The sequence below is a fragment of the Lineus longissimus genome, chromosome 4 (assembly GCF_910592395.1).
Source record: "Lineus longissimus chromosome 4, tnLinLong1.2, whole genome shotgun sequence".
In the NCBI taxonomy this organism is placed as follows: Eukaryota; Metazoa; Nemertea; class Pilidiophora; order Heteronemertea; family Lineidae; genus Lineus; species Lineus longissimus.
This window is the reverse complement of record NC_088311.1, coordinates 24,316,927-24,335,681: the sequence shown is the minus strand read 5'-3', so window position 1 is coordinate 24,335,681 and position 18,755 is coordinate 24,316,927. Positions and strand designations below refer to the sequence as shown.

Genomic DNA, 18,755 nt, shown 5'->3' with positions numbered 1-18,755 from the left:
GTAAAGTTCCCGAATTAAGAAATATGACTCCAATAAATTGTATCTCTGATCCCGGTAACGATATCAGTACATGTACTCGCGCAAACGATGACACACGAATGTACTTAAAAGCCACACATCTTGTTTATTTTATCAAAATAAATATAAAGTTTTTCATAAAATATTTACTACAAACACACAATTGACAACTATAATTTAGTATCTACATGGACCACATCATACAAAATAAGATGAGTCCACTATAGGCTACTGTCCACCTTATGTTGGATCTTTTACTTGCCCTGTCATAGACACTCAGGGACAAGGGACCACAGCTTTTAGTCTCATCCGACAGACTCTCGAATATTTTGTACTACGTGTCGTGAAGAGCCAGGAATTTTAGATCCTTGAAAGCCACGCCAATGGCTGGGTTCTCCCCTGGTTCTCCCCCTCCCCCTAGTGTGTTAATCACTTGGCTATGAGGCTCCCCATCGCTGTGCTAATTTAACTAAAATTTACGTCTTTTGGCCAATACCTTGGTCAAGCGTTTCGTAATAAACTGGTAACTGAGGCAATTTACATATCATCATCGTCAATGAGAGCTATGTCATCATCACAGCTTGGATGCTGGTGTAGATCATCATCATCAATGAGTTTATCGTCACCCTGGCCACTGGAATCATGATAATTGATGAGGACGGAACTGTCTTCATTATGGCCGGAGTTATGCGGGAAATCATCATCGTTATCATCATCAAGCACAGCCATACATGTATCGCCGGAATTTTGCAGGAGATTATTGCTATCATGGCGCACATCAACATGATCGGCATCTTGCAGTTCGCGACCTTCTACACGTCCATTTGCATCTCCTGAATCTGTATGCGCAATTTCATCCTCGCTATCCTGCGCAAAATTGTGAAGTTGTAGTGCTCTACCAACCGGGTCAGTCTCAGATTCACTGTCGCTTTGCGCATTCTCTTCGTCTTCTGTTGCCTGCTCTTCCAATATGACGTCATCACTTCCTTGCCTGCGCAGACACAATCCGCATCGTTTGATGGCAAGAGTCAAGGCAATGATGCCCTGGGTCATCGCAGTAACCGCGCCACTGGCTTCAACAAAGTATATAGTTATGTAATGTACGTTTATGTATGCCGTCCAAGTGTGTCCGTCATGGCAAAACTGGTCTGTTGGCGTTGATATATCGGAATGTGATAGGTATTCTTTGAAACTGTTACTGATGGAGAGAAGAGTTATCACAGTCACTGTTATCATGGAAAAGGAAACGAACACAATCCATATCGCAAATGCTCTGTTCTCGCTCTTACTTCTAACAAAGTGGGCGGAAAACGAACCAGAAAGCATCATCATTAGAGAGAAGGCGTAAGTCCAGACCACTGATTGGCTGATGCCACAAATAATAACTTTAATTGTAGAGAGGATGACGCTGGCAATGGCAAGGACAATCTGGATAACGGCGCAGACGAGGAGGCCATCTGATCTTGACCTTATGCTACATCGGTCGCACTGCAGCCGCCGATAACATCCTCCGCAGTCGAACAGTCGTTTGAGACGTTGCCGTGTGGTTGGCCGTGGAGGTTCGATTGGCGGGAGAGGGCGCCATGGAGGATTTATGTGAGGACTCATGGCACTTTCCTACATCGAGTCTTACCCGTGATATCGTTGGATCTGTAGTAAAAGAAACAATGTCCCGTTACCACATGCTTTGCCAGGCCGAACAGTTTTATGGTAAGAAAGATAGCCCACGTGAAAATGCTTGTCAACTTGAAGATCGTAAAAATAGTTGAAGAGATAAGGCATATATACATGTACACGCCGATCAGAGCAGATCCGAGCCTTCGTTTTGGGACTTGTCCGCGACACTATCCAATACCTTGAACTTACCTTCCTGTCTTATAGTTATGTCGTATGGTGTTGTTCGACAGCGGTGTTACTGTTACACTGTTTTTCATGTCCCATCCAAGCTCCACCATGGAGTACTGTGTATCATGGAAGATAAGGCTTGGCCAGGCGAACTCCATTAATGTATGGCACAGTCGACATGACAGTTTTGCATGAGAGTATATACTTCCTGGTTCCGAAATGGAGATTTCCACCAACAAATTGATATATGCGAACTAGTATTCTAGAACGGTGTTAACAACCTGATAATGACCTCCACGTTTAATTGAGAAACACTTGTTCAATGTAGTCCTCCCACATTTCAAGGCCTATATGCTTTCCTGTTGCTGATACGTCGTCATTCTGTACATACACGTATCAAAAATACATGTACTTATTTCCAGCACGAAATTATACGCTTCTAATTTCTAATACAGAGTATGATCATATCATCTATTCACACGATATTTCGCCCACAATAAGTGAAGAATAGGTGAAGAAAAAGGCATGCTTGGTTGATCTGCTCGCTGACCCAGTTGGGTTAACTTATTCAAATCATGTTCAAATGTTAATTCTATATTTCTGGAGAATAAGGTCAGAGTACACTCCGGACAAAGTGGACCGGCCTCGTTCCTCACCCTCAGGAGACCAAATTAGGATGACGCGATAGGCTGCCCAGGGAGTCTAGGTCAGAGTTGTTTATAAAGTAGGGCGAATATCATAGAAAATGACGTATGACTAACTCATGGCATCAAGTTCGATATGACAGATAGCCCATTAAAATAGGCTTCGATCCACTATGATCACTACGATTTTCAAGAGTTGAAATCTCAGCGTCCTCAGTTGCAATGAATAAAGCGTCCCCATAGTTATGGGATACAAGACACATTTTTTTTCATTCAAATCATCAAGGGCGCTATAAAATTCAGACGGAAAAGACGGTTTTCAGGAGTTGATATTGCATTCGTATCACTGTGACTAAAAACGTCGGATGTACTAGTATTAAAAGTTGATTTCAACGGTGAACTCACAATTGACTCTGTAACACCAATTAGTAAGATTAAGCAAGATATATCGCACATATTTTTATTTGTGTAAAATGCTGTAAATTCCGATTCGGCTATGTGTCGGCAAAGCTAGATCCAGGCAGCCCAACCATTTTCTTGAAACTCCCGACTCCAAGGCATAGTCGAATCGGGATGTTTCGAGGGCCTGAGTTGTCACCCGAATTGGCGACGACACGCCATCGCCGTTTGGGGATCCTTGCTTGACAGCTCACGGTGGCTGTGTGCACAGGGCACGGTTGTGCAAAAGCACAAAAGTCACGTTAATATCCCTAACGTTTACGTAAGTGACCTCAATGACGTTATCTCTTTCAGATAATACCATCAAAATGTTCATGTTAAGACTTAACGGCGCTGGTTTTGAACAACTCAGCCCAGATGTATGTACTACAAAACAAAATGTCGAACAACAATAATAGACAAAAAGTGTTCCTGCAATGAAGATGGCAACAAATACTTCATTCACGCCGATGTGCATACTTGTATACGTATTACAGCACATTGGAGTACAGCGACCCAATCTTAAATTTCACACAAAAGTGACAAAACGTTGGACGGTTTCACAATAGAAGCAGCACGATAGAATGGAAGCAATGGGTGCAGAAGTGCATTCAGTATCATCTTGGTACCACCCAAACCATCATTTTGGTCACGCCATCACTATATGTAGCAAAATCATCAACAACTCTGCAGTCTGATACAAAGCTCGTCTCTGTAGCTCGTTCACACATAGTAGATGTATCTGAATAACCTTCCCAGCGTCGTGTTTAAGGTCATAATGTCATCTTTGTTATGGTCCTTGTTATAAAGTCTATAATACAGATGCATGGCGTAGTTCTCGCTCCAGTCCCAGGAGTTATTATGATAAAGTCTCGGGAACCTTATCCATCCGGGCGAATGGAGGGAATCCGCTTCAGTATGGATCGACTCCGGGTCTTGACTCGCCATCCTCGCTGGTAAAAACACTGAGTGCTCCGCCCATGTGGTGTCATTAAAAGTTCTATAATTCTCATACCACTTGTTCAAGAAAATTGCACTGGGTTTTGAAATGATTACACCATTGCATAAACCGCCAGGGACCTCATATCCCATCGTGGTATCATAGTATAGTAGAGGATCAAAGTTCCTCACCGCAACCACGTCTAAATCGAGATAGATTCCGCCATACTGTTTGACGGATTCGAGTCTCACGATATCGCTAACATGCTCTTCAACATTCACTGGCCTGCCGAAGATAGCCCTTGGGAAGGGGCGGTACTTAAGTTTAATGTTCGGCACCTTTCGTAGCATCTCCTTCCAATAGTCCCCAGTGGGGATCTGTCCCTCGTGCCAGAACCAAATCTCGTTAGGTTTGATATGTTTGTAGGCAGCTAGGATGGTGATCAGTTGATGGAAACGGAACTTTGTCCTCTTGTCACTTTTTGGCCAGACAAAGTGAACGAGTCTCGGAACGACGGGTTTGGAACGCTTTGGAGCTTTGCCTTTGTTGAAATCAACTTGTGCCGCCGCCTTGGGTCCGAATATTCGTTCTGCAATGCGAAAAAGGAACCTAAAATAGTGCGAGCTCCTAACTGTTTATCACCCATTACAACTAGTACAAGTACGAGTATACACCGGTTTTTGAGGGAAGGATTTCCTGGCACCTCTCTGAGACACTTGAATGCTGAACCATTTAGAGTTTTTCATTTCGCTAAAAACGGTTCGACGGGCATGATGGGTTGCATAAGTGTATTGGTCAGGTTTTTCAGAACCTAAAAACCGGACCTTGATGTCTAACTTCTTAGAGTGTGGAAGGGAAAGATACGACTAATATTCCCGGAGTGACAAATCAACGCAACATGAAAGTTGATGATTCCGACCAAATGTAATCCTTCGGGCGGTATTAGCAGTGGATATTTCAATTACTAGATGTATCCTACTCTTCGTGGTCGACCAGATCCATCATCTATCGATTAGAACGCTAATAACTTTTACTAATGAAAGGAATCGAATTCGCATGGTCTGCATGGTATATTCTTAGCACTCTACCAGAGATATTCGTTTATGAAATCGATTCATGTTGCATAGGTAAGCCACGCACGTTATAAAGATGCATTTAATTCTTCCCGAACCTTTACGGCGAGTTATTCATCGCCTTTTGCACTAATGAACAGATGAGTAATTCTGCAATGCGGCTTCATTACATTGACACCTTGGAAAATTCTGGCCTCACACGTGATTTTATCAAATTGCTTTTTGACAAACTTCCAGTGAAGCAAGGAAACCTGCTGAAAAGCCGCTAGTAGAATTGTATATTCGGATAACTGCCGAACCATTGTTGATGTTGTTACTGTTAGCAATTGACGACCCCGCTGCGTCCGCAAGCGCCGGATTAGCATATAGCATACCGTGCGGTTTCAGTCCGCTTCACACGATAGCGTATATATGGCACTTCCTTGCTTCCATGACTACATAACTAAATATTGATCGTAAACAATTCTAAACCCCTGCTCTGAGGACAGTTCTGTATAGCAACCCATCGAGATATTTGCTGGCTTTTCACAAACTATATCTTACATGTGATAATCTAATCATAAGTCTGATCGGGAATTCCACTGTATACAAAACAGAAGTATTCTTCATCCCCATAAATATATTTGATCATTCTGTGGTTCAACAATACTTTTAGGTATAATCGTATGCAAGAGAATGAGGGTAAAGAACGGCCGTAACCGCATCCACATGGTAAACCTGGTCCCGTTTCATAGATGGGTGTTGTAGTGCTATCCACAGTTTTTACTCAACAAAATATCGTAGGATGACCTCTATTCTATAATCTATAGGTGACACCTCGTTTGTTTACTTACTGTCCGGATCGACGGCAGTCCACGATTCGATGAATTTCTTAAATCTTGGCCAGCGTAATTCGCTCTCCCTCGACTTTGACAGAACCTTGGTCAGACTGATATGTCGCAACTGGCCACTCTGGTAGAAGATGTGCAAGCAGACCAAGGCGGCACAGATGAGGCCGATGGTCAGAGCCAAGCGTATCCGAGAAAGTCCGCAACCGAGCCTAAGTAGGTAGGCCATGGCGACGTCAAACGCTGTCTCGGCGCAAACCCTTTGTCTCGCAGCAGCGATCTGATTCTGAATGAGAGAAAAAGTCCATCCAGGTGGTTTAGTGTGATGACGTGTATAGGGCCACACCGAATAAAAACTCCATTTGCAAGAGATGACCGTTGGCAGCCATGGCAATGGCATGAAATCACGCGACTTGATGACCACGTATGGATGGACGTTAGTCAAGTGACTAAGTCGTTGCCTCCTCATATCGTTGTATGAATATAGAAGTCACAAACCAACAGTGTGGAGCGCGGTCTTAAGATTATTTTCAACTCGAATCGAAGACCTGGGCACGGTTGTTGTTCGAAACAAGTCACTCAGGCTGGCGTTAACTTAACTTGGCGATTCTCCTTCAGTTGTTAACGCCAGCGTTTTAAGGGACAAAGTTTGTTTTGAACAACTGGGCCCTGCAGCAAACGGCCGTTTTATTGCCACGCGCGATCTGACGACGGTGACGTGCTGAGCCGAGGCGATGCCATGGACGAGGGGAGGCCTACCCATGTAAAGAGAATAAATACTACAACAAACCAGGGAGATTGTCACACATTTTCAAATGTGTAACTTTAGGTAACTGCAAGGTATTGTCACTGTCAGGTTGTGATAAATAAGGATGTTCGTCAGGTCAAGGCCCACCGCATGCGCAGGCATTCTGTGTCTCACTCACTCTGATCTGAGTCTGAGGAAGATCGTGCCATGACTTAAAATCGTGTGGTGTGAAAATCCAAGAGAAATTGTGAAATGATTGAAAATGAGAGCGATATGAAAACTTTTTCATCATCTTGGACCAAACTATAGCAATTACATACCGGAATCGTGACTTACTTGTGGCGAAGTTTAATTCTCAGTGACAGCCGTGGCCCGAGTCTTGGCAATGATTAGGTACAAAAAAGGCTGCTGTCGTAACGTCTTGGCGTCATAACACAGCTATGCATTTTACATTATTGAGTTTCGATGGCGCGTGGCGTCATGACGTCATGCACCTTGCATCGGCCAATAATACTTGACTTGCCAAACTCAGAAATGCAGCGCCACTCGCGGACAAAGATAGAAAAACTCGACATTTTTTTCACCGGTTTTCGCTGCGCATGCGTACAAGCCATCCGGAAACTAATAATGGCGGCAATCTGAACTTGTTTTGTGTAAGTTTTTGAGAGTTCAAAAAGTTCTTTAAGGCTCATGATTTAAGATAATTTAGCAATCTGATAACTATTACGTCTTAAGAAACAGACGTACCACAGTTATAACCAGTTTACCTGTGTGAATTTGCTTTCACTGCGTGTAGAACAGTTGTTTTTCTCGTCCGTCGGCGCGAAAGATGACGGCTGGTACGCATGCGCAGCGAAAACCGGTGAAAAAAATGTCGAGTTGTTCTATCTTTGTCCGCGAGTGGCGCTGCATTTCTGAGTTTGGCAAGTCAAGTATTATATCGTTCATAAAAATGAAGTACATGAATGTATAACATAATCATGGTTCTTATAATTCATAAGATCGAATCCGATCACTGGTGGATAGGGCCGTTTACACGGGAGCAAACCGTCCCATTTTTGCACCTTATACCTCGAGGTAATTCAAATACTCGGTCTATTGTTGTCTTTAAACAAAGCCCGTTTGCAAGTATGTCTATTGTTCTTCTCACTTATGCAGTTGTGGAAGGGTTATCAGGGCAAATCTTGATAACATTGATCCCAGAAAACAGCTTTCATGGTGGTCGATGGGCCAACATCGACAAGGGAAAATACACGTAATGCACACTGTGGCAGAAGATTAGATTATTCATAAACAGTACGTTTTTATTACTCGCAAAACTGGTCAATAGTTATGGTTACAATTTATTTAAATATAAATTTATGTATGAGGCTCGTTTGTTTGTTGTTGAAAAGTGGCCAATAACTTCTAATATTATTTCAGGGAGAATGAAAACATATCAGCACTAAAATTGGCCATCGCTTTCGAAAGTTACGAGTTGTCATATAGCGGCCACTTCGGGGCCGGCCAGGAGGAAATGCCTGACGCACATGCGGACAATGTCGGTACTACAAATCACCGAGGTCGATATCAGCCATGTCAACAGTATCTGGAAGATCAGTGGACAATTCTGAAATAAAAAAGAATGGAGTCAGTCAATGATGATATTCCTCACGAATGGAGGATTAGGGCGAATGGATCAGAGGTGATTTACTAAGAGCCTTCCTTCGCTCATACGGGCGGAAACTAGAACCAAATTGTGGAGGTTGTATATATTTCAAGTATGGGAAACGAACCTTTACATTTTAGGCCGACACTTGGTTCCCATTGCTTGCTTTTATTGCAAGTCTTAACGAGAGTCTTTGAGCCATCAGCGCACGTGTAGTATACCTTCCCTTTATAGGTCGTTCTTTTTACTTGTTTACGGGCATTTGCATAATCCCTGGGCTGACCGCAATCCACAGCTACAAAATAATGTACAAAAGGAAGGTGATATGTATAAGAAGGAACTGAGGAAGATACATTTTTAGCATAAAATGTCCTCCCTGCTAAAATTTCTAAATGCACGAATGGTTGATGGGGTTTATGCTCAAATCGTACTCGTAGAGCCATGCATATCGCGATCGTTGTAGAAATAAAAGAATCGAGTGATTTTTGCTAAAACCAAATGTAATGTTAGCGAATTTGCTAATTTACGTTTTGCTGCCGAAACTAATGAGGTTAAAAGAATTAAACTTCTTGGGAATAATGAGTCGCGAATATCATCCGGTTTACGGTAAATACTGCCAGCGACAGTTTTGTCACCAACACTTTTCCCAATCAAAACACTATAATCTATATGGTGTTCAATCGATCGACTCACGTAAGCATTTCACCTTCCCCTTCCAGCGTCCCTCCGCCTCGCACGTGATAAAGCTGCCCTTCTCCAGCTCGTGTCCTTCCTTACACGTGTACCTGAACACACTGTTATACATATCTTTATCCTTGGTGGGGTCGAAACGATTGGCCGCATAGGCTGGGTGGGTCGGAATCCCACAAGAGACCGCTAATGAAATAAAATAGCTTGTAGTACACCTCTAAAAACGGGATGCTATAGATAGCAAATAGAGTGCTACACCAAATGGTGCTATGTGGGAAGGGTGGCCTGTTCGGGCGGCCAAAGTTTTTCTGGTATATCAAGGGGTTTTGGTATACCCCACCATATTGTAGTGTTTCTGCTGAATAGTATAGATAGCTTTTTTTTAGACACCATGATCTTTCAGTATAGAGAGAATATACATGTATTTGAAATTACAAGTAGTTCAGATTAGTGACAAAAGTCAAAAACATAGACTACTCTTACCCTTACACTCCACATTGCCCTTCCAGTAGAGGTTGGAAGCACAAAATATCTCGACGTCACTGACTTGCTTATATCCCTTCTTACATGTGTAGGTGAACGAGCTCCCAAATGTTGACTTATCAGTTTTCGGATTGAATTGTCTTAGAGCATTTGCCACGATGCGGGGGTTTCCACAACCAGTCGAGGCTGCAATAACAGACACCGAAACAGCATAAGCAGTATACCAGAAAATTGACCATACACCTTTCGTTCAAGACAACTCGAACTCTTCCAATCATTCGCACATTCTATAAGTGCAATGGCTTCTTGTGTTCGAGAAGGGTCGCTTGGCGGATAGGAGAAAGCCGAATGCACAGTCAGTTATTTCGAAACACGATGAGTCGATCCGACTTCGAACCTTAAGATGAACATGATTCATGGAAGACGAATACACACCAATGCATTTGATATTGCCTTGCCACTTCTTGTTGATCAAGCACCTGATGTACCTATCTTTGACATGACGGTGACCTTTATCACATCTGTAGTGTAACTTTGACAGGTAGTTGTAGTAGGCGGCATGGTTGACAATCTTGGCATGTCTCACCTCGGGTGGAGATGAGCAACGGATGTCTGAAACACAGTGGCAAGACAAAGTTGAGAATATTCAGAAAAAACATACAATGTGCATGTTTGATCATATCTTTTGAGATGTAGTCTGATGTACTAGTTCTGAATATGACAGTGGAAAGCAGGGGAAGACCAGCCGGCCACAAAGACCTGTGGAGAGAACCCAGAGCGGCCCACGCAAAGGGCCCTGCGACTGCATGGACACGAATGGACAGACGTACATGCAGAAAGTGCCCAAAGACAGACTAATCTACATGGACCTGTGCCCCACAGTCGGAGCGGAATGTGCTTAACGAAAGCAGGAAGCCGGAAAAATGAAGCCCAAATGTAACTTACGTGTACAAGCTTTATCAATTTTCGGCCAGATGCCATATTTCTGACACCGTATAGTCTTGAGACGATTACCATCTCGGAACTCCATACCCATCAAGCATCCGTATGTTATTGTCTGACCAATGCTGGACGTTTCGGCGGCATCGTTGACAGAGTAGCCAACACTGGGTGGTTCAAAGCAAACCAAGGCTACAAAAACAAACGCTAAACCCACTATATTCAATGGTACAAAATGATAAACACCGAAGACCCTTGCTTCTTGAAGGCCCTTTTGCTCTTTCAACAGCTTCTCTAGAGCAGACTCTTTAGACCGTGGAAACAACCAGTAGTAAAATAGTCGCTACAACCAAATGATATAAGCTAGGGAATCTGAGTCGATAAGGGCTTGGCATGAAAAGTACGGAATCGGTTGCTCAGGTATGGACACTTTTTCAGGAATCATTTGCGTCAGACTTCCACATGGACGTCTTTTTTCGGTGCTGGGTTACTCACCTCTGCAAAGATGGCCGTATTTCACGGGAAAAATCTTTCCTCCTACCTTGGCATTTGACTCTCCCGGTCCAGGTGTTATTCGCCTGGCATGTTATGACCTCATCTCCGACATGCATTGTCTGCTTCCGACATGTGTAGCGAAACGAACTACCAAATGTAGTGTTGTCGTTGGCTGGGTTTAGCTGTTTCACTGCGTATTCGACTGTCGGTGGGTTTTTGCAATGGATAGCTAGAACAGGCAAGCCCAAGTATTACAGCAAACTGGGCATGCCAGTTGCCCGAAACAACGGGCCGTAGGTAGATGGGATTGATCGTGGTATGAGTATACCAGAGCATGTACTGTATACATGTACTTGAGCAACAATGATACTGGGCCGTCACAAGTAATCTCCAGTCAACTTCAGAACAGGCGACAGGATAACTGGGGCCAAGTCACTTGGTTTTTCGCCAATTTGTCTGGTCATTGCATTGTCTGGTCACTAATTCAGCCTGGTGATTCATTCATTGCCCTGTCGTCATACAACAACCCATCAGCGTTCAAAAATGTAAAAAAACAATGCATTAACGTCACCTTTGCGTGATCGTTCAAACAGAAATTTCTGCTAGTGAGGAAAAAAGTAATATAATAGGCAAATGTACATACGTTTACAGTTGACGTTTCCCTTCCATGTTTTGTTTGCCTGGCACGTGACCGACTTGTCAGCGCCGCCATGTTTGTAGCCGGGTGCACACGTGTAGCTGAAGGTCGCCCCAACTACATTCGAGTCGATGCGAGGGTCGAACTGTCCGGAGACGTTTGGAATCTTCGGTGGGAATGAATCGCAGGAGTTTGGAGCTGTCCGTATACGAACACAGTATTACACCATTTGAAAGCACAACATTCTATTTCGGGAGTGACGGATGAGCAATACTTACAGTCAATTGGAGCAGCGGACAGAATAGCAGTCAGAGATGGAGCAGATTAGATGCGTTTTCAGTTATAAGAATTACTCAAGTCACGCTCACCACCACAAGCTTTAAATTAACGCCAGTCCCGAAATCACATAGAAAAGGAACAGTTTCTCACCTTTACAGTAGAAAAATCCTTTCCATTTGCCGTCCAACTGACATGTAACAGCCCTTTCCCCAACACCTTGATACCCAGGCTTACAAGAATACCAGAAAAAACTTCCGGGTGTATCCTTGTCAAGGGCCGAGTTGAAGTTCTTCACAGCATTTCTTACTCCTGTTGGTGTACCGCAGCGGACGACTGTAACATTCGGTAAAAAGCTTTAGTTCTAGTAGAGCATCGAATATAAGAGATTGGTTCTTGAGACGACAAACTGACAGGCAATATGATTTGATGAACCAAGTTATGATTGAATAACAACCTGGTCGGAATTTAGGACGACTATGTCTTAACGTTTGCAATGATGCATAGGCCTACTGCGGAGAGCCTTATCTACGATGTATTCATGGTGCGGTTGCTCAATCGGCGTTAGCAGTAACGTTGGCCGCTTTAAGTCCTACCGCTACGATTAGGCCTATAAATGAAAGTTGCCGTGGAAAGATATAGCGCTACACTAGGCGTTGTAAGTCTATAAAACACAACGCAACTTTTCATCCAATCAATGAGAGTTCAAATAACTCACGGCTGCACATGATTTGATCAATGTGCTCCCAGCTGTCTACACGACAGATTATTTCTTTATATTGCCTTCCATCAGCAAACGCATATCCAGCAATACACGTGTACTTCACTTTGCCACCATTTTTTGTCCTTGTCTGCCCGTTGTGATTGGCGTTCCGAACCATTGGGGGTGTCCCACATCCTGAGAACATTGCAAAGATACCGCTGTATAAGCTTCAAACTAGATTACACATTACGGTTTTATATCCGATTCGGCGCTTTAAATTTGAGATTTAAAAATACTAGACCCATTGTAACCCTGCCCCGGGTGCCAAGAAGTTACAACGGAGGGGGATGATAAAGTTGTGATCATGATGTGACCACTAACGACTTTGTCAATTAGAAGGTTGTAACGTTATTGAAAAATATTATTGAAATGTTGATACCGACCTCCACAGGTACCGACTTTCAAATAATACACCACGTTATTAACACCTGGTGTCATTGCATGTAGTTGCGTGTGCATCCAACAGAGGCTGCTGGGCGGATCCCAATCCACTGCCTTGCAGTTACTTGTCCGGCTGCAGTAGTCGCGACATTTGGCCGAAGTCCAAGGACAGCTAACCCCTACGGCTCTGAAGCAGTCGACTGGGTTGGCTCCATGGGCATGCTGATCGGGGTACACCTTCATACATCCTTTCGACGGGGCGTATTTTTGAGCTGACGAATAGTACAGACGAAAGTTTTTATTCAGACAAATCCTCAGTTCTGCATTTTACATTTTGCTGAACGCTTTCCTCAATTTTGTTGCAAAATATCGGACATAGTAATAATGTGAGTGAAAATATTCTCGAAAGACTCATTAAAATCATTTTTTTCCCTGTTAACTGCCGGTGACAACATGTTCAGCAAATTACGAAAGTTGACTTTAGCGTGGGGCATATTCCCATTCCAGTTGAGTAAAAGTGCTTCCTTTCGGATAACTTGATTCTACTTTGCGCTTTTAATCTCTGATGTATTGAAGGTTCTAGTCTGTATGGATCTCTAAAACTAAAATGCTCAGGTCACTAATGAATCCGGTGATCGCGATTGTGATACATGTACATGTCCTGCAGCTGACCTGATGTACTCGACACACATGGATTGCACGAGAAAAGACACCTCGGAGTCGCAACCGACGCCATCTTTGAAGTCAATTTGCAATAACCGCTCGCAGCAAAGGTCGGGGAGTTAGATTGTAGATCTCTGCAACCTTAGAGGAGGAGTGACTCGAGATAATGCACGTACTTTCTCCTACAGGTATTGATTCAATTTAATCTATTCTTGTTACTACCAGTTCTCACCTTTGCACTTTCCACATGATAATGGACAATTCGGAAGCATATACGGCGGATTCCTCGTACATTCACCAGCATTAGCCCAACCCATGCAATTGGCATTTGTGTCCTTGCAACCTGGGAATAAAAGTGTATGCCTAGCTAAATTTTTTCATCCTTCAGAAGTTCAAAATTTTGAAAAATTTTCGAAGCCAAAACTTTTTTGAGGCTGATGATGTTTCTTCATTTTGAACAGAAAAAAAACAAGTGAAAAAAATATTTGGACTTGAAATTTTTTTTCATCTGTAGCATGATAAATTTGCCGCAATCAATTTCAATTTTGATAACTTACTTAGGCCCTTAGAATACCCAACCATCCAAATAATTGTATAAACACCCACAAGTGTGATCACTGACTGAAGGCTCATCGTTCCTGGAAGAAAAACGAGGCGTTTCTACTTTACTGTATAAAGATAGTACGGTCTGTATATGTATCGTTCGAATGCACCAAGCAAAGAGATTTGAGATGCTGTCAATAACATTTTGACAAAGAAAACCGATTGTGGTTTAGGCGACGAAATATCAAATCGATTTTAATGCCGAGTTACCAGGTGATTCTAATGTTTAACTCATCGACCGGTTTCCTTCTCCCCACACAGTAAATGACACATACAGCTTGACTGATAGATTGACATTTTGTGATATATTAAGTGAAGTAAGTTTTACCTGAAGATATACCCTGGCCCTGCAGTTTGCAAGAACTCACCGAAAGTAAATTTATTCCTTTCTTGTAGTCCTCTCCTGCGATGTACATGTAAAGACTTGACGTATACCAATTAAATCCTGCAGCTATTGGTTTTTCATCTGAGTGGAGACACCACTCCCTGCCATGCCTTGACGTGTCCATGTATGCATCATGGCCTAGAAAGTGTAATTGAGTTTGTAATTTGACTCTTTCTTGACAGACATCCTATCTCTTAAATATATTCCATGCTTTCGAGAAGATTTTATAGAGTTACGTTTAATGATGCCAAAACATTTTTAGTCTTTGCGAAAATGTTTATAAATATTCGTGATTGGATTTACTTATGTACGTTGTACTGCTATTTGAGTAAACGAAAGGGGGCATGTATGGAAAAGGGGAGGCATCCGCGCAGCAAAATCTGCGAATACGTTTTTTGAAGCCAAGTCTCAATCATTAATTCTAGAGTAACCTGATGAAATCCAGCAATAACTGTCGACATCAGCTTAAAGGGGCACACCACTATATACCGCTCCTTCGACGAAGACTGTTACAGTTCGATAAGGTGCCTACTAAAATGACTTAATGCCGGGATCCTATTATTGAAAAACACACACAAATAAACTAAGCAAATTATGATCTTCCAATTTATTTGTTCTCTGTGTATACATCTGATAGATTTATTCATTTTCGGTTTCAGATTTTTGTGTCGTGCACGATCACGTTGATGAGGTCAAAATGAGGTTTTTATGCGGAGTCATTCACGTATTTAGTTAGTGTGCTTCTTATTCGCATGTCACTTCCCTTGGCTCTCCCTAAATTAATATTCATAGATGAATATGGATGTTTATTTGTTCATACAATTTGTGGCTTTGTAGCCCTTCGGGCATGTACATAGCAACAACAATAAAGTCTCGAATTCAAATTTGTTAAACTGACAGTCCATTTTGTGTGTTGTTTAATTTGTGAAAATATCCGAAATCTCTCAGATGGTTGAACGAAGTAGTCAAGGAATATTCAATTATCGGATGGAGATATTATAAATCACCGAGGTCCACGTCCCCAGTATCTGGAATATCAGTTGACATTTCTGAAATAAAAGAAGTACAGACGTGATTTTTAGCATGAATTGGAAATTTGGTCAAATGCCATGTTTAGAAAATGACAAATGAGAAGTATCTTGGACTTTGAGGGACTGTTTTAGATAAAGTGAAGCACACGTGTTCGAAGAGAAGAAATAGGGGTTACAAAATCAACATTAAAAGTCATCTCATAGTTCTTCACTCAATTCGTTATTTCAACACATTTTAGCCCATTACTTGCCATTAATTTCTCAAACTGCACAGCGAATACACAAAGTTCTTCACTGTGATTTTGGTAGGTTATTCTTAGGGCACAACATGTGAGGAACACGGCCTTTAAGCCATGTCGGGATTCTTACCTTTACATTTTATGCCGACACTTGGCTCCCATTGCTTGTTTGTATTGCAAGTCTTAACAAGAGTCTTCGAGCCGTCAGCACAAGTGTAGTATACTTTCCCTCCGAACGTTGTTTTCGTGACTTGTTTGCTGGAATTCGCATAGTATCTTGGCTGGCCGCAGTCCACAGCTGAAATTGTACAAACCGCAGTGAACCGGGTCCATCTATAGCCTACAATATAAGTCAATCCAATTACATTCTCAAGTCAAATGGCAGAAAGCTCTGACGCGAGATCTCTCCAAGAAGTCCAAGAAGTGAGCAGTCATCAAATATAACAAAGTTGCCACCCCAAAAAAGTTAACCTTAAGCACTTATCACAATGATTTATGACTCACGCAAACATGCAACTTGTCCTCTCCATTTCCCGTCCACCCCGCACGTGATGGAGCTGCCCTTCTTCAGTTGGTGTCCTTCCTTACACGTATACCTGAACACACTCATGTATGTGTCTTTGTCGTTGGTGGGGTCGAAACGATTGGCCGCATTGGCTGGATGGGTCGGAATTCCACAGGATACAACTGAAAGGTAAAGACGTACGTCGGTAAAGAGAGTAGGTATGACACAAAAACTTAGCTCCTAAGGCGTAGTAATTAATCACTCGATTCGACGATTCAATATGAAGAAGTGAAAGAGTGGAGCCTCAAGAGGATAGCTGCCATTTCTTCATAAGATATTGTGCCCCGATTATGATCTGAAGATGGAAGAACCTCACACCTTCCCATGCACCCTATGCACCCCATGCACCCCATGCACCCCATGCATCCCATGCATCCCATGCATCCCATGCACCCCATGCACCCCATGCACCCCATGCACCCATGCATCCCATGCACCCCATGCACCCCATGCACCCCATGCATCCCATGCACCCCATGCACCCCATGCACCCCATGCACTTCATGTACTATAAAGTACACGCAAACTACATATACAATGTACATGTCCGTTTTCATGAACATCATTTTTCATTCCATTTAATCTAATCTAATTTTCCATAAATGTTATAACTGACTTAAAGTTTCTGGGATAGCCAAAAGCAATCCAGGTTGATAGATACCTTTGCATTGTACATCACCCTTCCAGTAGAGACTGGAACCACATGTGATCGTGACATCACCGACTGGTTCATAGCCCTTTTTACAAGCATATGTTAATGAGCTCCCGACTGTCGACTTATTCGTTCTTGGATTGAATTGTTTTATAGCATTTTGTACAATAGGCGGCCTACCGCAACCAGTCGAGGCTGCAAAAAACAAGAGAAGCTCTTCATGCAAGCATCTGTTTTCTAGTTTGTTTACGGCTTGAGAAACTGAGTTTTGTTGACATTGAAAATTATTACCAAATGGCTATTTGATTAAATGAGTCATTTACATTAACTAACGTCCATACGAAGTAGACCGACTGAGTTAAAAACAAACAGCATGGCGACTGTTTGCAAACACAAAATTGAAAAGTTAGGTTGAAAGAATAATCAGCATGTATACACACCAATGCATTTGATATCGCCTTGCCACTTCTTGTTGATCAAGCACCTGATGTACCTATCTTTGACATGACGGTGACCTTTATCACATCTGTAGTGTACCTTTGACAGGTAGTTGTAGTAGGCGGCAGAGTTGACAATCTTGGCATGCTTGACTTCGGGTGGAGATGGGCAACGGATGTCTGAAACAAGACCAGGTCAACAAAATTAAATGTGATCCGTACGTATATTTTCATGTCGAGCAATGCATCGAGTCTATCTTGAACATGCAGCGTTGAGGTTGGTGTCTTTTTATGGCCGTATCAAGGACCTTCGTCAGAAAGGGTCAACTTTTCGCTAATTTAGGCCAAAATCAGGATGATAGTTCAACAGGAATGTCTGGGAAAAATTAGCTTAGTCAACCTACGACGGAGGATATAAAAAACCCCACCAAAACACAATATCGTCGTGATTGTCTACCAGCATTTTATGGATCAACTTCCAGCACCCTATCGTGTTTTTTAGACCAGGCCGATGCCACCATCCACTCCGAAGGATACTCACGTCGACACGTCTTATCGATCTTGGGCCAGATGCCATATTTCATACACTTTAATCTCTTCAGACGGCTGCCGTCATTGAACTCCATCCCAACCGCACATCGGTATGCTACCGTCTGACCGACAAAGGTTGTCTCAGCGGCATTGTTGACAGAGTGGCGAACCTTTGGCGGTATAAAGCAGACCAGCGCTAAACAGATGGCCAAAATATACATGAATTGTACAGATGAACTGAAATTTCGAAAGCCATAAGTCTTTTTTCTACTTTTTTTAGGGTGGTCAGCTTCAGTCGTCTCTTCCTCCACTACCCACAAGGACATCCTGCGTAGTCATAACATAGACCAATTCCATTTGTTTGAAGATTCCATTTTGATGAATTACTGTCACTTTTTTGAAATTTTGATGTATTTTCGTGGCATTTTCGGTCAGTCAGCGATTCTTTAAATATTTATTTCCGAATTCCGTCCGTCAATTTGATCGCCCTTCACGAGCGAGACCCCAGACCATTGGCGATTGAAACTTTGTCCAAACAAGTACTGACTTACCCCGACACCTGACTCGTCCACTCCAAGTTTTATTCGCTTGGCATTTGATAACCTCATCCGCGACATGAATGGAAAGCTTTCTACACGTGTAGCGAAATGTACTGCCAAATGCCGACTTATCGTACACCAGGTCAAACTGTTTAACAGCAAACCGAACCTTTCGTGGAGGTCCGCAATGGATAGCTAAATCAAAGCAGGAAATACAAACTGTGAGAGACATGCTAGTAAAGGTGATGACCGACCTAAAAAGTAA

At 42.7% G+C, this 18,755-nt stretch overlaps 2 protein-coding genes across 2 annotated transcripts; both read right to left on the bottom strand.

Moving 5' to 3' along the window:
* Positions 1-2,963: 2,963 nt before the first annotated feature.
* On the bottom strand, positions 2,964-6,082 carry LOC135486685 (uncharacterized). Its single transcript, XM_064769696.1, has 2 exons — positions 5,792-6,082; positions 2,964-4,474 (listed from the first exon to the last, which is right to left on the bottom strand). The coding sequence occupies exons 1-2, from the start codon at positions 6,012-6,014 to the stop codon at positions 3,669-3,671; spliced, it is 1,029 nt and encodes a 342-aa protein (XP_064625766.1). The 5' UTR covers positions 6,015-6,082; the 3' UTR covers positions 2,964-3,668.
* A 1,680-nt stretch (positions 6,083-7,762) lies between these two features.
* Positions 7,763-13,581, bottom strand: LOC135486841 (sushi, von Willebrand factor type A, EGF and pentraxin domain-containing protein 1-like). Its single transcript, XM_064769945.1, has 12 exons — positions 13,518-13,581; positions 12,848-13,117; positions 12,420-12,599; positions 11,855-12,037; positions 11,432-11,623; positions 10,835-11,017; positions 10,300-10,485; positions 9,790-9,966; positions 9,355-9,540; positions 8,875-9,057; positions 8,309-8,476; positions 7,763-8,142 (listed from the first exon to the last, which is right to left on the bottom strand). The coding sequence occupies exons 1-12, from the start codon at positions 13,579-13,581 to the stop codon at positions 8,081-8,083; spliced, it is 2,034 nt and encodes a 677-aa protein (XP_064626015.1). The 3' UTR covers positions 7,763-8,080.
* Positions 13,582-18,755: the final 5,174 nt, after the last annotated feature.